This window comes from Pezoporus occidentalis, unplaced genomic scaffold (assembly GCF_034315485.1).
Source record: "Pezoporus occidentalis ecotype Australia unplaced genomic scaffold, CSIRO_AGI_Poc_V1 ctg149, whole genome shotgun sequence".
In the NCBI taxonomy this organism is placed as follows: Eukaryota; Metazoa; Chordata; class Aves; order Psittaciformes; family Psittacidae; genus Pezoporus; species Pezoporus occidentalis.
In genome coordinates this window covers 2,564,831-2,587,649 of record NW_026913305.1, presented here as the reverse complement: position 1 = coordinate 2,587,649, position 22,819 = coordinate 2,564,831, and the positions used below count along the sequence as shown (strand labels likewise).

Here is a 22,819-nt window from a genome sequence, read left to right as displayed (position 1 = left end):
TAAGGCACTCCAGAGCCTACTTAAAATGTTGGAAGGAGAAATCTTGACTGCATGAAGGTCGGGCTGTTAGACCACAGTGTGGAAGAGTCTGTAGGGTAGGTGGCACCTTGAGAAGCATCCATATCGCTCCTAAACTTGAAGGTGTCTGACAAGTGCAACTGTATTCAGCCAGACAGAGAACAAAGCAGGTGAAAGAACCTGCGGCTGTTCAGAATGACTCAAGGCACCCTGTGACTTGTCCAAGCCCAGCCACTGAAGGAGCATCTGAGTTTGCATTTGTGGATGAACAAAACCCAAACAAACGGGTGAATAGACGTGTTGAGGTATTTGTGGGACTGTGGTGGTTCAAATGCTTTGGAAAAAATCTTAAATTAGGAAGATGAAATGTTTTTTAGACTTTTTTTACTTCAGGAGTTGGCTGGTTTTGTAAAACCCAGTCCAGTGATGTGCCATTACAAGAAAAGAGAAACATTAGGTCATGCTTTAGATTGAGGAACTATTATAATTGAAGTGACTGGATATTTTCCACTTCCCTTATCTGTAAAGAATTAAACACTTCAAGTAATTATAAAATATTACCTATTTTGGGTGACTCTTGATTGTTATTACTTTAATGGGACATTACTTTTTAGATATTATTTTGCATAGGAACTAGGTTGATTATAGCCTAATTAGTCACCTTATTTCATTTTCACAATTGAATAATCAAATTAGTGGAAGACAATTTTATGTCTCTATATAAATATATATAATGAAATATATATATTCATATATATTTCATTACCTCAAATTATTAGTAAGAATGATCCACAAAGAAACAAGCATATTCAGCTACACCATTTGATTGAGGGGGGTTTGTTGTTGTTAAATTAGTTCGTTGTTAATTCATTGCATCTTCACAAGGTCACCTTGGCATCCACTGTATGCAGAACAACCAGTTGTAGTCAATAGCCAGGTGGCTACCCACCTTCTGTTAGACGTGGGGTTTTTCACCTCAATCATTGCTTAGAAATAAGATAATGAGAATGCCAGTTTCAAAAATACCAGTACTGTGTCAGAGGGGAGAGACTGAGCTTATTTTGTCAAATAGATTTCATAGCTGCTTTGGAAAAAATCCTAGCTCAGCTATTGTAACGTAGGCTGGTTTATGCTACCCTCTTCTGGTTAATGTCATACTTGCAAGAGAGAATGTGCTGGCACGGATTTATAGGTCCAAGAATATTTTTCTCTAGATCACCAGGAAAAGTTGGTGGGGTTGTGCTGCCTTTTTATTGTATTTTTATTAAGACAGCTCAATAAGCTGGAGAAGCAGCAACACAGCATGATAGCCTGTGCCACGCTCTTTATTCTGTGGCCTAGCTTAGCCAGGGCTTTTTCCTCTCAGTGGGTAGACTGTATCCTACCCAACTCTCAGAGCTGTAGGAACAGCCGTCCTGACTGCAGAGCTGTTTATTTTAAGAAGATTCATGCAGTATCTCTAGCTGACAGTTCATTTCCTATACTTTGGGCAGCTGATTGGTTGGCTGTTTCCATGGAATACGCTTAGAAAACATGAAATATAAATAGAACACAAGCCAAAGATCTGCTGTGGAAGTGATGATTAGAGCTCAACTTAATACATGTAGCTTCAGTGGTCTTTCTGACTCTTCCTTTTTATAACACTTCTGCAGGATTCAAAAAGGACATGTTCATATCCTTACTCTAGGCTACACCCCCAAGATTAATCCTTTTTAACCCACTTCCCTCTTCACTTCTATTTCTTCTTTGCCTTCTGGTGCAGTATAGCACCAGACAGTACTGGTGCCAAAGGGATCACTTCAGTTAGGTGAATAATTCTGTGACAGAAGAGAATATGTTCAATAAAAACTGTGATTGTGCTTAATTCATTGCATTAGTCTGTTACAAATCTCTTCAGGAGGAAATTATAGGAGACATTCATGGATTATCACAGATCTCTATGTGCTGAGGTAGAGAAGGGAACAAGTGATACACTGGAGCATGTAGGGTGATGCATTTGAAGGCACGAAAACTTACCTTGGACCTCTGATATATGCACCAGTATGGATATGATTCTGAATTCAAACAAATAAACTGGAAAACTCACTTTCTTGGTTGGTTTTCTTTGTGTGTGTATGTGTGTGTGTGTTGGTTCTTTTAAACTGAAAGTGACATTAGATGGTTTCCTTAATAAGACCCATCTTCACAAATCCCTTGGCAATGAAGCTCATTTGGCGAGTTAAGTCCTTGTCCATCTCGTTTGTGTAGTTTGTTACAAAAACTGTAGTTTGAGCTACTCTTAAACTACCAAAACAAACCCAGAAGTGCAGTTTCAGCAAAAGCTTTACTCTCTATGGTAGCAACTCTACAAGTATCAAAAGACGCTTGCACCAGTTAGTTTTTTATATATATATATATATACATACACACACACTTAAAAATATATATATTACATGTTATACATGATATATATTTATATGTAAATATAAATATACACTATATGTATATAAATATAAACTATATGTATATAAAGGTATATAATACATTATATATTTTATATATTACATAATTATACAATAATTTATCTATAAATTTATATTTTATATTTTTATTTGTATGTATTTATATGTTCATTATTATAAATATACATACATTTATATTTTATATATAATATATATTATCTATATATAATATATTTTATTATATATATTTATATATACTAGTATATATTATATAAACATTTTCTATAGAAGCATATTTATAAATACCAATAAATATAACTATATATTATATAAAATACAAAAATATATAAAGATCTATTAATATACATTTTATAACTCAACATATATCTATATATTTATATACTTGTATATTTATATATATTTATATAAATTTATGTTTGATATATTTATGTGGTCTTTATATATAAATAAAAACACATAAATATAAAGACATATTTTCTATACATATTCATATTTATATATTTATGAATATTCGTATGTAATTATAGCAATACCTAGATACATATATATTATAAAGCTATATTATTAAACATCATTATATCATATATATGCTATACATCTATTTATAGTATTATATGAGATATATTTTATATATGTATAAAAATATATAGATATTATATTAAAATATATAGCTGTTATATTATAACTATATATAAATATATTTAAAGATATATGTATATATAACTATATATAAAAATTTATTTAATGATGTATTTTTATATATCTATATAAAAATATGTTTATATATAGTTATATATATTTATATAAACTTTTAATATATAAATAAAATACCTAATTTTATATATAAAAAATTATCTATGTTTATATATAAATAAAACCTGAGCAGTTTGCCCTGACAGACACTGGAACAGATTATCTTTTAAGGCAGAATAAAAGATCAAGAGCCAAAATAAAGGGCAATGGTAATCACAGGTTATAAATACGTATATAAAATAAGTACATATAATATATGATATTATATAATTATATATTACTCTTAATAGTTTATATAAAATTAATATATTTACTATATATTGATATTGTAATAAATTATAATATATAAATATACTAATAACATATAATAATAAAATATATTAATATTATATAATATTATTTAAATATAAATATAATTAAAATATATTTTATTCTTATTTTTATATATGGATATTTATAAATCTAAACCTTTTTGTATATAATTGTAGTAATAATTCATATCTATACATAAATATCATATTCATATTTCATACAATTATAACAATAATTTATAGTTATATATATTCAGACATAAATGCTTATATATACTTACAAATATATAAAATATATATAAGTATATAAATAATAATTCATATTTTATATATATTTTTAAAAACAAATTTATAAATGTTCTATATTTGTATATGATTTATATATGTTTTTATATATTTATAAGTATATAAATATATCTTTTTATATATTATATAGTCATATATGTAATAATATGATATATATTTATACATATTTACATGTAAATATATAAGTATTTATAAATGCATTGTTTATAATACATAAAATATAATATATTGGTATAGTTATATAACATGTATTATATATTAATTATATGTACATTCAGCCTGTGATTAACATTGTCCTTTATTTTGGCCCTTGATCTTATATTCTTCCTTTAAAGATCATCTGTTCCAGTGTCTGTCAGGGCAAACTATTCAGGTTCACATAATTCTTCAGAGTTGTGAAATCACTAATAATTTCATTTTAAAGTAAAATTGAAGACAAATCAAGCATCCTTGATTTTTTGATTGTTTTTTTCACCCCTGTTTCTATGCAGGCAGAAGATAAGGTGGCTTTCACGTAGTTGCATTTCATCAGAGCAAGACTTACTTGTTTAATGGCCATAGAAGCAGCCCTTCAGAAGGAAGTCTGGCGAAAACAGAGATTGGAGCTTGGAATCTTGAGAGGCAGGTTGAAAGCAGAAGCATGAAGTGATTTTACCCACGTTTTGAGGGCACCGTATTTTCCTCTTCAGCAGTAGCTGGGTACATACAAAGTGCCAGGAGCTGCTGCCACCAGCTCTGCCCTTCTGCTCCCACTGACACCCCAGGGGCAGGGTGATGGGCACCACCATGGACCTGGATTCTCAGAACAGCTTGCTCCAAGGCATCGGTAAGTTTCTCAGCAAGCCAGCCCTGTTGTGTTTTGCAGCCTTTTCTCAGGATACAGTGAATGAGTCTTGGCAAGACCCATAACAGCCAAGGGCTGACTCCTTACTTAGCTTTCATATGAGTCTCTTCATCCATGAGCCTTGCAACCCAGCCCATCCTCAGTACTGACCCAGTTTATTCATGTAACTACAAGGAAAACAACACTTAAACACCAAACAACAAAACAAAAGGCAAACCTCTCCCTCTTGGCATGCCAGCATGGTCAGGCTATGTGCAGGTTCCAGTGCCAGGCTCACCAAGACTGGGATCCAGTGGTTTCCTTTTGGCTCCCCCAGTTCTGTCCACAGGACCCCCAAAACCACCTGGAGCAGCAGCACCTTCTTCTGCCCCAGGAACACAGCCTTACCCGGGCCATTGCTGGGGCTCACTGCAGGGCTCAGTGCTAAGAAAGCAACCTTTGCGGAGTGTGGGCTCTTATGGCTCCCAGCAGGAAATGGGGGCTATTGGGAACAGCTGCCAGTGTTACTGGGTCTCTCTACCTCTGATCAGTGGGCTCAGCTGATGCTATGGGGTCAGCTTGGGTTGGCATGGGCTCAGTCAGGAGGAGTAGCACCACGCTATCTTGCTTCTCCAGTGTTTAGAGACTCCTCTTAATAAAAGGGAAAAAAGCAAAATCTGTATTGTGTTTGAAGAGATGAGCCTCGAGCCTTCCTGCTCTTCACCATCTCCTCGCCATTGCTCAAGGCAAAACCTGCATCTCCCAGAAATGTGGGGAGGACTTTCCTCCAGCAGAGCAAGTCCCCTGTGCTGTGCATCACGCCACACCACAGCCCTCTTATTCATGGAATCACAGAACTGTTTGGGTTGAAGGGACCTTAAAGTTCACCCAGTTCCGACCCCTGTCACGAGCAGGGGCCCCTTCCACTAGAGCAGCTTGCTCCCAGCCCCGTCCAACCTGGCCTTGAGCACTGCCAGGGATGGGGCAGCCACAGCTTCTCTGGGCACCCTGTGCCAGCGCCTCAGCACCCTCACAGGGAAGAGCCTTTTCCCAATGTATAATCAAAATCTACTCTCTTTCACCTTAAATCCATTCCTCAAAGGAAAAAATAATCATTGCATAGCAGACTCCTTCAATCACTAGATTTTAATAGCCATATAAATCCTTTGCATACAGCAATCTGTGGCATATGAGAAACCATAGAGATACCAAACAACATTTTCTGGCTTTAACCACATAAAACTATCAGCAATTTTTATTTTGTTTTTTTTTAGATCAACTCCTGTAGTAGAAACAATAACCAAGCAATAACAGCAAACCTCTGATCTGCTAAAAGAACAATGCTTCTTCTCTCAAAAAGAGCAGAGAAGCTGACAGGGAGTTTCAGATACCTGTACAGATCTGGGGACCTCAGAGAGACGTCGCGAAGATGGCTGTCAGCACCGCAAGCCTGCGCACCCAGTCGGAGGGGCTCTGGTCTAGGGGTGTCAGCCCCGAGGAGCACTGGGGGTGATGCCATCTGCTGATTCGCCTTCAAGAGACCCATGCACCTCCATGCCCTCCAACAGCCTGAGTCCTGCCAGAGACAGGACCAGCCCCTTCCCCGTGGTGAGTGTCTCACCCAGGGACATGCAGGACCTGTCTCCTCGCAGGCTGCAAAGTGTATCTTGTCTGCATCTCCCATTTCCACCTACAATTCATCACTCAGCAGTTACACCCATCCAGAGGACGCACAAGCACACCGAACCTTCCCACACCACCGCCCAGAGCCTCGCAGGAGACCTGCCCCCCTCCTCCCCACCCAGGAAGCCCAGGAGCCCGCATCCCCTGCGCTATGCACACACACAGCCTGCTCCAGCCCTCACGCCTGGTTTCAGCGACGCTGCCGTTCGCAGAATTCACGGAATTCATTAAGGAAGTCGCTATTTACATCAACGTGTTCAGCAGCGCGACGTGATGGAAGAGCTGAGACAAGAGTTTGCCGGAGTTTACTGACTCGCACCCTGCCCACGGGCTTATTGCTGACTCAGGCTCGGGGGCCGATTTGTCCCGGGTCGTTTCCATCCCTCTGGCTCACATGCCACCATCTGCATCCCAAGTTTTGACTCTCTATGTTCACCCTCAGGGGGAACCATCCCATGGGCAAGGCAGGCTGTGCGTGGACGCCGTACCCTGGGCAATGTTAAGGCATTACATATACACGGGAGCTGTTCAGGGATTTAGAAAACCCACTCAAAGTGTAAACATTTTGCACATACAGTCATTGGACTCCTACGCATGAAGTTTTCTGTTGTTTTCTGCATAAATCACGAGTTAAGGAGCTACACAAAGAGCACTCGAGCAGACGCCTGGAGCACTGGGGTTCTCTTACAGCACAGCAGCATGCAACGTGACGGGACTCTAAGTAGTAGAAATATTGTTAAGTCTCGGTGCAGGACTCTTCCACCTTCCTACACTTATATAGTTTAGGTAAAAGTCATTAACAACTACGTGCTGGTAACTTGGGTAAGATGGGCCACTGCGTAAGGAGCTTCAGCACACGGCATGGCTAGCGCTTGGTGATTTCAGCTCGTTTCTACTTTATCTCTAAGTAGAAAAGGGAGAGATTCTGCTTCCATTCCTGTATCTATGGAGGATGCTCAATGACCCCTAGGTCGCTGTGCTGGCGGTGCTATAGGTTTAGGTCTCAGTGGTTCTGATTCTGCCTTCCTCAGGGACTTTGGCACATTCAACCCGATTCATACAAGATCCCTGAGAACTTATCAAAGCTGCAGTACTTTACAATTTAAAAGACCCAGCATGGGTGCTTGGCTATCCGCCGCGCTCATGCCTGCTTCTTGTTGTTGTCCGTGCTCTGCAGCAGTGCCAGGAACTCCAGGATGAGGTTGGCTGTCTTGCGGGGCCGCTCCACCACCACCGAGTGCCCGCAGTTCTCCAGGATGTATACATGGCAGTCTGGGATAGCGCTCGATAAAACATTGGCACCGGAAACATCCAGGACCTGGATGGCAGGGGAAAACATAGTCAGTCCCACAGGCAGAGCTGGGCTTTGCTGGACACCATAGAAACCCCACTGGAGGTGACTTTGCAAGCTCAAGTGAGATGCTGAGCAGCGATGTGGATACAATCATTGTGATGCCAGCTCCATCCCATGGTACCCATGCCTGGGAATAGGGCAGGGAGGCTGCATGGTGTCTGTCTCCTCACACAGCCAGGAACTCTTAGATGTTTTTTGACTGGCAGCTCAGTGCAAAGGAGTCATGGCAAATGCTTACACTTCTGTATTTACAGAGCCCTTTGCATAGGGGACAGAGACACACATGTGCCACACTGCGCCCCTGTGGGTGGGCACAGGGAGAGATGGAAATGTGGTGCTGTGGGTAAAGAGAAGGGGGCTGCATACCTGGTCCTGCCTTCCCCAGATGACCTGCGTTGGCGCTTTGATCTTGCTCATGTTCTCATGCAGAGAGTGCCTGGATTTCTCATTTGCGATTTCTAAAAACACTGGAGGGGACAAGAGGACAGTCAGTCCGACCAGGGGGATGCTCTGCCTTCCCTTTTCACAGGGTCCCTGTGGGTCAGCCCTACTAGTGTCCCCTCACTGGGAAACCCAGGCAGGGATGATGTGCAGAGCCCCAGTGGGCTGTCCTTGCATAGCCACCAAGTCCTGCTGTGGAAGGACCCTCTCCCAAGCCCATCTCCTTGTAGGTATTAGCACAGATGTACCCAGCTGGGAGGGTGAGGGTGAAGCAGCCACCCCACTGCCCATGGGGCTGGCAGTGCACTGCTACCAGTGACCAAGGCACATCCCCAAACCTGTTATTGATGTTGCCCCCTCCCACCCTCAGCAAGGCAGCAGGGGTGTGCTGGGGCTGAGCAGCAAGCAGGGGACACGGGGCAGGGGCAGCCTGTCCCCACACCCCAAGGTCTGGCTGGAAAGCCCAGTGAGGGGCTGCTGGACACACTTACATTTCCGGTAGAAATCATTGTGTGGGATGCGAACATCAACGAGGCCCTGGAGAATCTGCAGGGGAGCAGAGGAGAGCTGCTGAGGGGGAACCCGTGCGGGGCTGAGTGTTCCCGAGAGCACCCAAGAGCGTGGCAGGCAGCGGGAACCGTTCCCCCACCGCCCCGATGTGCCCTGCACAGCCTGGCCCCAGCACAAGCATCCTCCTATTCACATCTGGCTCTCACAACTGCGCTTAAGTAACACGTATTTCAGCAACAAGTATTTTTGCCTTCTATGATGCAGACCCGAGTTTCTCCCCCAGGCCGGCTACCCACAGCCAGCAGCACACCTCAGCCATGACCGTGCTTTTCTTGCTTCCCTTATTATTTTGCCAGAAGGGTGTTCCCTCATGGTTTTTTCTTACTCTCCAATCTACTCATGCCAGACTTCCTAAGGAAAACCAGCTTAATGGCCAGCTCCTCGCCAAGTTCCTCTTCCCTGACAATAGAGGAATAACATTTCCATCACTTTTGCTAAAAAAGCCACAAACAATTGCTTTCCAGCCGGACAACAGCCGCTTTAGTTATTTAATGCTTCCTGCCAGCCATATTTGCTTAAAAAAACCCTTTGACATCCCAGTTCGCTGTCAAAGACCTCAGGGAAGGAAGAATTTCAGTGGGCGCTGGCAGAGGGAGTGGGAAAAGTGAGTTTGAAGGGAAAGCAATGGAAGTGGTGCCAGGGCTGTGCTGCCCACCCGGGTGACAGGGGAATGGCAGCACTGGCTCCAGCCCTGGCACCACCTCACCTCCCACCGTGCAGGCTCCAGGAGAAGCAAACCCCTCTCCACCTCTGACCCCCCGTTTCCCAGCTGCTGCAGCCAGCCCGGGCTCCTCACCTGCTGCGGCACCTTGAAGCGCACATAGGAGCAAAGCTTCAGCATGTCCGCCATCTCCTCGGGTGTCGAGGGAATTAAAGGGATCCTGTCGATGAGTTCGGACTCCTGCAGCTCCCGGAGCTGCTTAATGAACTTGCTGTCGGTGGTACTTGGCAGACCTGTGTTGAAGGAGGAAAGGGGCATGAGCTAAAACCCATATGAGACCCCCAGAGGTAGAGCATCGCTGTACCAACCTCCCTCATCCCTGTCTCTGGCCTACTGCCTGTCACCCATTAAAAAGTACATAACAGTGAAAAACAGGGGAAGGAAAACAACCTGTACATAGAGCACCTCAATGTGCACTCAGAGATGCTCCAGGGCTTGACACTGCCAAGCCCCTCGAAGCAACACGAGGTATATTCCCTGGAGACATTCATTAATTCTTTGGCGAAAACTATAGCACTTATTTTCCATGTAGCCAGCAGATGCAAACAGTAATGCCCATACCCACCCAGCCACCCAGTGCAGGCTCAGACAGAAAATTTCAGATGCTTTCTGTAGGCACCACTTGTGGGGAAAATCCCCCAGCAGCTTAAACTCCACAGCTAACAGCAGCCCCCACACAGAGGTTTTACATCCAGAAAGATCCAAGCAGGCAGCTAACCCCTCTCCAGAGAGGACCTACCCCCACCTTGCCACCCCCAGAGCCTGGTAGCTAGGTAACATTCACTGTGCTTCATTACTTGTGTCTTATCTGGAGCCGCTTTCCGTGTGTGGGAGGGGGAAGGAGCTGCCATGACAACCGGGATGCAGCAAAGCCCTTCCCAGCAGAGAAGCTCCCCATGCCTCCTGTATCACATCATGCCCAGGCTTCCCAAGCCCCTGGTCAAGGGGATGGTGGGGATGGAGAGGTGCTGCATGGGCACACGGGCAACCCACTGACCCATACCCAGCCACCAAGCACTCTTCCCACTCAGAGCACCCAAACATGTGGGGACAGAGCTCTCTGGCTCCTGAAGCCCCAGCCTTCCAGCACACCAGGGCTCCCAAGAGGCCAGACTGGGGAGGCTGCTCAGGTTCCCCCTCCAGACCCGAGAGGCTGCAGACATGCCATGTAAAAGGCCTGCCATCAAAGGGGAAAGGCATTTTCCCCGGAGCAGAATTTGTGCCATTTGCCCTAGTCCCAGCTCGAGTCACACAAAGGCACAGTGGGGCAAATTCCAAAGTCTTGGAGAAGTGCAGTCAGGACAAGGCTGTGATTTCCTCATGCGCCCTGCAGAGATTTTCAGACTGTAAATACAAATCAGTTCAAAAGCCTAAAAGCCTCATGTGCCTCCAGCACTGCTCTGGACTTTCACACCGGCTCCTGTGTGCCCTCTGCCTATCTCACCTCCCCATCATTGCCCACCTGCAGGACAGATGAGGGTCAGGCTGCAAATGTCCTCTGGGTACTGAGCAGCATAGACACCGGCAACATTTCCCCCCATGGACGTGCCAACCAGATGAAAGGGCCTTTTGTTCAGGTTGATGCATTCCACAAACTGGCAGGGGAGCAAAAGGAGCATTGTTAGGGGAGAGCAAGCATGGGGTCATTAGAGAAATGCAACTCAAAGGTCTGAGGCTGGTGGCTCTGCCTGCCTGGGAAGGAAAGGAGTGGGGCTGCATGAGGCAACATCCCTCATGTCCCTACAACCCTCAAGTCCCTGCATCCATCTGCAGAGGCAATGCAATGCTGGGCTTTTACCTGGTGTATTCTCTTAGCTTGTCCACTAATAGAGTAGTCATCTGAGGCTGAGCGGGTTGTGCCCTCATGCCCGGGCATGTCAACACACACCAAGTGCAGGTTCTTTGGCAGGAACTGCAGAAACAAACCAGGGGTGGTTATTGGTGCAGGAAATCTGCTGCGAAGCCCAGGGATGGGAACTGGCGACCATGGGTGGGAGCAGGGAGTCGCTCTCCTCCTAGCAGCCCCTGGTTACTCATGCACCACTGTAAGTCAGCTGATGTACCAAGGATGACATGACAAGAAACCATGGCCAAGACTTGCTCCCATGGAGGAGGCAGGTACATACTGCCATTCGCCTGCAGCTCTGCACGTCGCAGGGATGAAAGGGATCCAACAAGCAATGAGCGCAGAGATAAGAATGGTGTTTCCAGCATGTTACAGCAATCGTCACATCCCATACACACAGCCACTGGGTGCCCACCTCCCCCCCAGCCCAGGACCATCAACTTTCACTAAGTAGCAACGTGGTAGAAATGGAGTCCTACCTTCACTATGGACAGCCACATGTCTTTATGGGCTGAGAACCCATGTAGCATCAGGATGGATGGTCGGTATCCAGGTCTCCCTCTATAGGAATAACAGAACTGATAGTCATCGTAGGTTGTGTATCTAACCTGCATACCCAGGGCTCGGCGCCAGTACCTGGAAACAAGGAGAAAACAATACCAATAAGTGAGGCAAGACCAGGACCCAGTGGCAAGAGAAACCAGGTGACAAGCTCAAACTCAGGCTCCAGGCTGGCTAGTTAGCTAAAGCCAGTTAGGTTGTGCTCATGTCATGGGACTGTCTGCGACTAACTGGGACTAATCCTGAGCATCTGGTCCCTGGATTACATGTGTCCCTTACAGGTGCAGTACTGGCAGCTGGTTACTCACGGCTGCACTGCAGATGGCTTCTGGAGACACTCTTATTTAAAACTTATAAAAAGACCCTAACCAACTGATTTGGCAGTGGAAATGGGCCAAAATAGCAACCCTGAAACTGAAAATGCCCAAAGGTTGATATGAGAAGAGAGGCAGTGTGCAGGATGGGCAGGCCAAGGGAGGCACTTGTTCTAGGTGGGTAAGGTGGATCTGTCACAGGTTTATTTGGACACAGTCCCACATCAGTGGCAGAACATCACCCCACAGACAAGCATATTGAATCCCAGCCAAAACAACTGTGTTACCCAGGAATAACACAGAGACCCAGGTCCAAAATGACAACTATACAATCTTTCAAATGTATTCATACACACAGAGAGGACCAGAGGGACCATCGTTACACAGGGTCAAACAATCCTGGGTTAACCCCAGGGAAGCCCAGGCTGTTCCTCTGAAAGCAGAGGCACATGGCTCCTGCAGCGTGTGCTTGCAGCCTGCTTGAAGAGGATGCAATGAAACTACTGCCCAGAGGGAACACAGACAGAGATTACAGGTGACCCTTTGGACACATGGTGTGTGTGTGCAGTCCAAGACAGGGGAACAGGCTCACTTCCTCAGCATTTCCCCTGTGCTCAGATGTAAACCTTTTCAAGACAACTGCTGGGCTGCTCCTGATGGGCAAGATGCTGGCAAATACTTCTATATGTGATACCAGTATTTATTTGAGACACAAGAGCAAGGTCACCAACGCTGCTGGGCTGTCCTAGCTCTCTGCCCACTCAAAGCTTATGCATAGTGCAATCCTCTTTTAGCATAATCTCTTTTTAGAGGGAGTTAGTGGGACTTAAGCAGCATCTCAGCTCTGGGCTGGTCCTACAAGGAGAGGTGAATTTCTCCCTAATAAGTGTCTTAAGAGCCCTCGCCTCAAAGGCACCGGTGTAAACTGACGATGGGCGATAACATTTTTAGCAACTGATCCTGATGGATCAATTCAGGAGAAGGCAAAATAATCTGTGCAAAGCTGAACTGATCCCTCGCAAGGTGTTAACACGCTTAGCGGCAGCGGCTCAACCGATTAACCCCTGGCAGCAGTGCAGGCAGGCTCAGGGCCGGGGTCAGCCTGGACGTCATGGAGGCGCATTAGCAGCAGGGCAGGGAGAGAGGCCACCAGTGACAGAGCCCAGTGTGACCCTTGCCCGAGCCAGCTGAGGACATGCAGAGCAGCGGCAGGGAGGAGAAGAGGGGCAGCGAGTGGTGGGAGAAGGGAGAAGTGTCCCCAGGGACCCCCGGGGAGCTGCCAGGAGCGATGCTGCATGGGGCTGAAAGGGGGGAGCAGCAAGGAATGCTGCCTGCCCTCTCTCCTGCCTCTGCTGATGGGGAAACACAACTTTCCCCCCATAAAAGTGACTCAGAAAGAAACAAATAGGAAAGGAAGAGTGAAGGGCAAGCCCACTCTTCTTTTTCCAATGACCCAAAGAATAGAGAAGCCCATTTGCACACACAACATCACAGTTACTCCCACAAGGAGCTGATCCTTCCAGAAATGCTGGAAGAAAAAGAGATGAGGGACCTTACCCTTCGAAAGAAAACATCCCTGCTGATCTCCACTCACACACTCCCTCCCTCAGCTGAACACAGACCCACCTACCCACGGTGCATTTACATTCAGCCCCTAACTTGCAACCCTGAAGGACAAGGCAACAGGGTCTTCCTCACCTCCCTTTCAACCCAGCTCCTCAAAACTCATCCCTTTGTACCTCTTTTTCCCTGTCCTGCCACCCCTGCCTGTGGACCTCCAAAGGCTCTGCTCTGGTGCAGCAGCATCCCTTTGGCGATCCTCCTCTGAACCCATGAGGTTCATCAGCCCATCAGGGTCCTCCCTGGCTTCCACCGACCACTTCTATGTCCAAAGGGAAACAAAAACACCCTTTGACAAACCTGGTACCATCTAGATCTGCCCTGGGCAGCAGCCCAGATGTCCCTGGCAGGACCCTGCTCTCCCTTGGAGAACAACGTTTGGCCTACCCATACAACACACAATGGGAAGAAATTCTTCCCTGTGTCAACCTAATCACTGGGGTTTTCATCCCATCCTCCCTCCTCTCTCAAGCCTCCAGATGCTCTGATTAAACGGTTGGTAATAAACGTGCCGCTAGAAACAGGCTTCATCACGCTGCTGCATGAGCGCTTGGGTGGGTTAACGTCCTCCTCTCACAGGAGGTCACTTTGATTTGGAAACACCCCGTGAGCAAAACTGCAGGAACCACCATCTGCCAGCAGCACGTGAGGGCAGCCTGCCATGCTGCCTGCTGCTGCCTGCGCCGGGCGATGAGACACTGCCCCAGCTTCTGAAGGGAGCCTTATTCCAGCTTTCCCCTGCAACAAATCCAGACAGGAAAGCTTCCAACACGCTTATCACCAATTTCCAGGGACAGAGGAGGATGGAAGGGTGGAGGATGTAAAGCCTGCCTCCTGGTATCAGAAAGGATGAGATGCAAGGGGGTCAGGAAAAGCATCACTCCATCTTCTCTGCTGCTGCAGCCCAGAAGAGAGGGAGAAAATGAAAAAAGCCTTATCTGTAACTGCTAGCAAGGGAAAAGTCCCTGCCAGCTGAGCAGCACATGAGGCAGCACATGAGCCCAGGGACCCGCGGCAGAGCCAAGGACACCCTTGCTGACAGCTGCATTGATGAGGTGGGAGGTCACCAGGCTGGGGGCCCGCAGTAGCGATGACGCTTTTCCCACCCACAGCCCTGTCCTTGGGGAAAACAACCCAGGAAACTCAGAGACATCCTGCGAGCTGGTGCTTCAGCAGCCCAGGAGCCCCGCTGCAGGACAGCAAGACGCCGGCAGCCCAGCCGAGCCTGCACTCATAAGCCTCAGCAGCAAAAATGCATTGAGAAAGTGCCCTTTCCTTCTCCCAGAGATGCTCAAAGCCCCACACAGCCCCTGGAAACACCACCTCACCCACTGCAATCGCCATCATGGGCAGGAACACCCCCCTCTGTCCACACCGCCTCGCTGCCCACGGGCTCTCTGCAATAAGCCCCATGCGCCTGCGTGCGTGTGGGGACCGGCTGGGGAGCAGCAGTAATTCCACCCCCAGGCTGAAATGAGAGCAGCCAGGCTAAGAACTCACCAGTAGTAGATGCGGATAAGCGCTGAGGGCCAGAGAAGGAATGAGGCCACAAAGGCCAGGATGGGGATGGCCAGGGTGCCACCGGCGATGACAAACATGTTCAGTACATCCAGGTCCATGCTGCTTTTTACTTCCCGGCCTCACCTGCCTGCATTTAGGGAAGGATCAGACATTAAACATCAGAAATTATGACAAGTCAATGCTATACGTAGTACACCCCCTCTGCTCCCATGGAGAGAGGAAAGCAGCTCTGTGAGAGGCAAAGGATACCAGGCAGGACCACAGAAAAGTCTTTGACTTTTAATAACTCAATTATTTCATTCGGCTCCTTGATGGATCTAATACCGCAATGTTAACCTCTCAGGAGAGCACGTCTCAAACACACAATGAGCCTCCTAACAGGCATGGACCACATCTGGGGCAACAAAGCACAACATGGCCCCTGGGGCAGTTTACAGACACAGGCAGCACAGCACCCCAGCGGTGCAGGCAGGGCTGTATTAAACAGGCTCTACATTTCTTTTCGGAGGCAGGCGTCCATCTCCAGCTCCCCTCCCCCTGCCCGGTCCCAAATCCCCAGCACACAACCACTGACCTAGAATTGATGGCTTGAGCCTGGCTCTCATTACCACTCCGCACAGGCATGAACTAATCAAGGGAGCAGAGCCTATTAATGGGCTCGGGGGCTGAAGGAAACAACCTGGCAGGGCACTCCTTGGTGACTAGCCCTTAGCTGAGACAAACCCATCCCCACCCCCACATCCTCTGTCCTGCCCCACGGATGTTTTGCACTTGTCAATCACAGGCTCCCATCCTGGCTCCCGAGCATCCTTCAGACAAATCTCGGGGGATGAGGCAGGCAGAGGACACATGGTACAAGGATAACTCTTCATGCAACACCATTCTAGTCCCTGAGCTCGCCCCACCACGAGCAGCTGGGAGATATTATTCTTATTAAGAGATTAAACCCTGTGGCACACACATCTCCTCTAATTCCCCTTGCTAACCAACTTACGCCTTGCCTTCTCCTCGGCACTAGCTCTTCTGACACACATTCATAAAACGAAACCTCCTCAATGGCTGGTCTCCCACCAGCCATCACCCTTCATCACTACCCCACGTTTTTCCATGCCAGGACAGGCAGATTAATTCCTGCTTCCTGCAAGACTCATGGCAGTATGTGGCATGTTGTGTATTACGCCGTAAAACAGGAACAGAATCACTGCAGTCACATCCTCTCCCCCTCCAACGCCATCACACCCCCCCACCTTACACATGACTAATTAAAACAACAGAACCTCTGAAGCAGCAGCCAGGTTTGCTCTCGTTCCCCAGGGAAAATAGGAATAACTGAAATCTGAGGAATAGTGTAAATATTTCCACCAGGCACCTCCTTTTCAAAGCTAAACCTCATTTCCTTTTTCAAGCCCCAACAACACACCATTATTCGTTTCATTAACATTCTGCAGAACGATCTTTGATCTCTGCATAGCTGAACACTGTGCAACAGATAAACTGCATACGGGAGAGCAGGGGGGCTCGGGAGCCCACCTGAGAGCACTTGCTGCCTTTCATTGTGTCACTGAAACCGGGAAGAAATGAAGCACAGAATATTGCCGTCACTCCCATCGGCAACCGGTAACAAGAGAAAGCTGCAGCTAGGGAAAAGCGTGGGGCTACAGGAGCCCCTGTGGTTCCCAGCACGGGGTCACCGCCTCCACCGCTCTTGGAAAGCAAAACAAGGGAAAAGCCTTTAAAAAGCCCAGCTTACTTTGCAGAGATCCCCTCCTCCTCTCGGCACAGGTCCCGCGCACTGGGGGTAGCGGCAGTGCCTGAAAACACTGTCAGAAGAGGAAAAAAAAAAAGGTTAAAATCACACTTCTGCTTTTCTCTTCCTTTCAGGCTCGGTAGCTGGTGACACGGCGAGTTTGAGGACAGCGAGTTTGGGTATTTAAGCCACTGGCTTCCCCTCCAGACGCCTCATCTTCACCTTGTGACCAACCCTTCCCCTGTTTATGTAAATGTCGTCTTTTGTACAATAAAGCCCAACGAGGGCACTTGTTCCAAGCAGGAACAAAGTGCAAGCTGCCATCCGAGATGAACTGAAAGCCAGCGCGGTGCAGAGGGGAGAGCCAGCACCAGCAGCTCCCGCCGCAGCAGGGCTGCACAGCCCCCAGCGAAACAAGGCTCATGGCTGCGCTTCAGGTGATTACAGCTATTAGAACAAAGCCAGATAAGCTGCTTCCTATCTCCTTCCTCTTCGTCTTAAATGTAATTTTCCAAGCGCTCCCAGTGTCTCCCCTCCCCGAGCCTTCCCTATGCGAGTCGGGCTGAAACGCAGCGCAGCCGCAGGAAATCAGTGGAGAGGCAGGGAAACACTGGCTGAACTCGCCAGCAGCTTTCGGCCGTGGAAAATCACGCTAGAGGCTCAGCGGGAGCACCAGATCCAGCCCCCGTACGACTGCCCAGGGCTGCTTTGAAGCAGAAAACCCCCTATAGATCCCCTCTGCCATGGCTGCAGGGTTCCCGTCCCCGCTGTGCTGGCAGTTTTGGCAGGGCCATGGCACCCACTGCTCACCCAATGCCAGCCACGCGTACCCAGCCAGCCCTGTTCAGGGCCCCCGCTGGCCATGGGTACCCAGGGAGCCCCATGCTGTGGCCAAGCCTCCTCCTGCGTGGGCAGAGCATCACCACCAATCTCCATGGCGATGGAGGTGCTCGGAAGAAAAATGCCAGCAAGCCCAGCTCCGTGGTCAGAGGCTGCCACCATCACCGCAATCCTCAGCACCTCCAGCCACATAAAGCCACCTGTGCCCCCAGCAGCGCTGCGAGAGCATCAGCTCCACAAAGCCATGCAGTATCAACCCCCTGCGACGGTGCTTTGCACTGGCACTGATCACCCTCCCTGCTGCACCAGGTATCAGGGACAGGAGTGGGCAACACTGCTCCAAGGACGATCCTTTGCTACCAGCTAGAGAGACATCATGGGCTTAAAAGTGACCCCGTGGTAACAACTGTAAGTCTTCAAACTACAGCTCATCCATCACTCGGAGGTGCCTTGTGACCAAGAGTCACAGCAGATGGCCCCAAGCATTGCTACTGCTTCTTAGAAGGATCTCTGAGTACCTCATAAATTAACTCACAAACATCAGTTAGGCAAGTCTGATAATTGCTGTGATCCCTGTGGTGATAAGGCCAAGTGGGATGAGCACCTAACAGGACAGATGCCAAATCAGGAGCAGCAGTTCTCACACCAGCATGTGAGCCACAGCCCCTGTGTCCCACCTGAATGGAGAAGCCCCCAAACAAACTACCCCAGGTAACGGGATGGACCCAGGACAGGTGCTAACAGGAGGCTTCAGTGTCTGAGATGGAGTCCCCAAGAACTCCAGCTCACACGCTAGCTGCGTAAGAAAAACCCTAAACCTGCAGGTGAGCCATTTCCCTTGGAATCCACATCCCCCTTGGCACCCTCAACAGGCAGAAAAATAATATTGACTATAAAAAACAACGTAACTAATATTGCTAATGTCCTCAGTGGTATATTTTGTACCATGACCTTTTAGATGAGAGTCACTGTGAAGTTATAATTTAAGATCTGTTAATATTTAAAAGATCTCTGTCCATCAGCCAGCCAGCTCTCAATCTTAATCCAGCCTCCAGAGGGCTGGGAATAGGAAACATGCCCTTTCACCTTCATTTATTTATAGATGGCAGAAATGAGATCATTATTTCTGCAGCGCCGTTTCACAAGACGTGCATCTCTAACCTGAGTGTACCTGTGCTCTAATGTGAGCTGGGCTGGTCCCCCTCGCTGCTGCTGCACCCCAAACTCGGGACAAGCCGGGACAAGCTGTCAGTGTCACTGCTAGCCAGCCTGGGGACAAGGCGGCTGAGAAGCACAGCCGGAGCAGGCTGTGCCACCAGCCAGCTACCGGGTTACAAACTCATCCCATGCCCGTCCTGCTTCCGGACCCTGCCACCATCCCCATCCTGCCGCACATGCACACAGCAGAGGATGCACAGCACAGCTCATGTCACGAATGCACCCGGACTCAGCCCTCTCCGGGGGGGAGGGATGGAGTAGAGATACCAGGGACTACGTCCAGGTCCCCTCTCCCAGCACACAGCATCCCCTCTGCCCCAAAGTAACCTCCTCCAGCAAAATGATGGCATCCTCCAAAGAGCAGCAGCCGAGGTCTGCTGCCCTTCATGCCCCATTTCCGGGGGGGGGGGGGGGGGGAACAGAAATTTTAACGAAAATGGATTAAATATTTATATATATTGAATTATTTCTTGTATTTCGGCTTCTCTCCTGACCTGCCCACTCTCCCTCCCCTCCCCCAGTGATGCCAGGGTTGGGACCCAGAGCGGGGTGGCCCGGAGGGCGTCCCGGCATCCTCCCCCCGGTCTTCCCCGGTCTCAGCATCGCTACCGTCAGCCCCCCACCCCGTCCCCGCCTCTCACCGTGCCGATCCGAGCCGGGCCGGGCCGCAATGGCAGCGCGGAGCGGTGAAACGCGGCGGCTCCGCTGCGCCCTCCCTCCGTCCCTCCGCGCCGGTGCGGCTCCGCGGGGGCGCAGCGCAGCGCTGCGAGGCGGGGATGTGGCGCGGCTGCGGGGGGGTGCGAGGGGGGATGTGGAGGGGATACAACGAGGTGCAAGGGGGGGAAATAGGGGTGTAAGGGGGAGATGCAATATGGCTGCAGTGAGGGGGCAAGGGAGGGCGTAATGTGGCTTCCAGAAGGAAGTAAGTAGGGGTATAAGAGGGATGGAAGTGGGGATGCAGTGGAGCTGTAACAGGAGATGTGATGGGAGTTCAACGGGGGTGCAAGGTGGGGATGCAATAGAGTCGCAGTGGGGGGGCTGAGGGGGATAGAACGGTGGGAGGACATAATGGGGCTTCTGTGAGGATAGAAGGGGGTACCAGAAGGCTGGAAGGGGAGCTGCAATGGGATGCAAAGTGGGGATGCATTGCAAAGGTGGCTACAATGGGGAGATATAATGGGACTTCAGTGGAGGTGCAAGGAGGGATGGGATGGAGCTGCAGTAGGGATGATATAATGGAGCTTCCATAGGGGTACAAGAAGGGGGTACAACAGATGGAAGGGGGGATACAGCAGAGCAGCAACAGGGAGATGTGATGGGACTTCAGTGGGGGCGCAAGGGAGGATGCAATTGGGCTGCAGCAGGAGTGGAAGACAGATGTAACAGGGGTGTGATTATGGGACTTAATAGGATTTCCACGGGGTTACAAGTGGCACTTGAAATAGGGTGTACAAAGGGGATGCAAAGAGGCTGCAAGAGGGCTTTAATGGAGTGCAAAGGGAACATGAAGGGGATACAACAGAATGGGAGGGGGCTGCAATAATGCTGCAACATGAGTACAAGCAGGATACAACGAGGGTGCAAGAGGAAATGCAAGGCAGATGTTTAGGAATGCAGTGAGATGCTTAGGGGGTGCACTATCACTCTAATTGGGGGTGCAAGAAGAAATGCAACATGGCTGCAACAGGGATGCAGTGCAGCAGTCCAAGAGGCAATGCAACAAGGAGTGCAAGGGGGACATGACAGGGGTGCAAGGGGTTACAGTGGGGAATGCAGTGCAGCTGAAACAGGGATACAACAACTGATGTAAGGGGGTATGCAAAGGAGACACAGCAGGGATACAAGGACGATGCAATGAGGCTATGGAATTTGCACAGTGGGGTTGCCATGGGGATGCAACAGGGATAAAAAAGGGAATGCAGTAAGGCTGCAAAGGGTTACAACAAGGAGATGCAAGGGTAGATACAACAGGGTTTACAAGGATGTTAAGGGGAATGTGTACAACTGCCACAGAGATACAAAGGGGAATGGAGAGCTACACCCCACACAAGAGTGCACACCCCCTTGCAGGAGGCCTGTGAACAAGCCTGGGGGGCAGGGGACATCTCCCCCTTCCCCAGGTCCTGGCACAGGGTTGCAATCAGGGAGCACAGAGCTCTGTCACATTTCCCATGGAAAGGACACAAAGGCTGAAAGTTTAAATCAGAGCATCCCACTGATACTTTAACAGCTGAAACAGGATTTTTAAGCCTGCCACTTAGGTTGCAAGCCTGTTACCTGCCCTCTCTTCCGAACAGATAACACTGTTTGCTCTCAAGAGCTGTATTTCAACCTGCATTTAAAATCTGCTTTGGTTTTTCTTACAACTGCTGTCCAAATCCTTCTGCTATGAGTTAATTTACTTCTATCCCCCTTGGGTTGCGTATCAGGCACCTTTAAGATATGCCCAGAAATATAAGAAAACTTAATTAAATTGGAAATGAGATCGGCTCCTGACTAAATGCAAGCAAATTAGGTCAAACCTCACTGATGTGTACTTTGACAAAGGATGTCCCTTTGGACTGGCAGGCTGGGAAAGCCAAGAAAAGAACTGGCATAAAGGGCTTTCCAGGTCAGAGTTTACTACAATAACCTAAAGCTTTTGATAACATGAGCTGTCAGAAGAAACGTATAATCAGAACTGAGGGGTTTAGGTGGCCTGGTTTTTAGGTTTTTAGGAAGGCAAGGCACAGATTCATGCAGCTTTTTTAGGGTTTTGTTTGAAGAGCTTCCCAGTCAAGCTAGGCTAAGCAAAAATGAGCTTCCACTAAGATGACCTAAGCAGACCCAGGAGGTATTTCACAAGCCTTTAAACACAGGTTATTTGTTCAACTTTCTCAAGCGCGACCCGAGGCTCCCGCAGGACACATGCAGGGCAGTGCTGACTCATGCCAGGGATGGATTACCCGCTGCATGGTTATTCCAGGCCACCTGGTGGGAAAACCCCTGGAAACAGTCACAGCAAATTATAGCTCTTAGAACAGCAAAGCTAAAGCAGGGGCCTGCTGTGGTTTTATGTCGAAACATGGCATGAGTTTACTGGGGAACCCACTGTTGTAATCTCAGCCATAGGGAAGAGTCATCAAGTGTCTCCTTTGATGGTGATAGGGAAAGGAGGGATCTTCAAGGCTCTCCTGCGTCAGCTACCGCAAGGGCAACGACACAGATTCAGCAGGTCATGGCTTCAGTGAGGCTGTTGGCAGCACCATGATGACGTTACTGGTCAGGGACCAAGGCTGCTCCTCCATCCCAGCACAGCAGAGGGGACCTTGGGTTTTATCGGTGGTACAGGGGCCGTGTCGGAGCGCAGGGTACGGCTGGGCTCCTTGTTCCCATTGGGAGCAGATGAGCCCTGGGCTGGAGGGGAAGCCCCAGCAGCTCTCTGGGCACTCCCTTGAGGACTCTGCAAAGCCATGTTTGGGGTGGCTGCAGCATGGCAAGCTCAAATTAAAAGCCAGCCCCTGCAGTGACCTGCTCTGTGCTTTTGTTTCTCCTCTCAGCCCACAGACACAACTCATCACAGCTGCAGCCCTGGCAAGGACTGAGTCACCCCATGTCACCCCCTGAGGCTGCCAGCCTTCTGGAGCCAGCACCAGCTAGCCTGACCCTCAGTCCTAATGCCAGGATTCCTCATTCCTAATGCCAGCGTCAGGAGCCAGGCTTCAGCCCGG

General features: G+C 48.4%; 1 protein-coding gene across 4 annotated transcripts; it reads right to left on the bottom strand.

The window, feature by feature from the left end:
• Positions 1–5,803: 5,803 nt before the first annotated feature.
• On the bottom strand, positions 5,804–19,813 carry ABHD6 (abhydrolase domain containing 6, acylglycerol lipase). 4 transcript variants are annotated; one of them, XM_062610783.1, is made up of 10 exons: positions 19,751–19,813; positions 17,055–17,124; positions 15,284–15,427; positions 11,768–11,924; positions 11,241–11,354; positions 10,905–11,037; positions 9,518–9,675; positions 8,643–8,697; positions 8,077–8,177; positions 5,804–7,674 (listed from the first exon to the last, which is right to left on the bottom strand). In XM_062610783.1, exons 3-10 carry the CDS (start codon positions 15,400–15,402, stop codon positions 7,498–7,500), a joined length of 1,014 nt encoding a protein of 337 aa, XP_062466767.1. In that variant the 5' UTR covers positions 15,403–15,427; positions 17,055–17,124; positions 19,751–19,813; the 3' UTR covers positions 5,804–7,497. The 4 variants fall into 4 exon arrangements, with proteins under 4 accessions (XP_062466767.1, XP_062466765.1, XP_062466766.1 ...); XM_062610781.1 differs by having other exon boundaries at positions 15,284–15,431; positions 19,751–19,812; XM_062610782.1 differs by lacking the exon at positions 19,751–19,813 and having other exon boundaries at positions 17,055–17,721.
• Between the last annotated feature and the right edge of the window lie 3,006 nt (positions 19,814–22,819).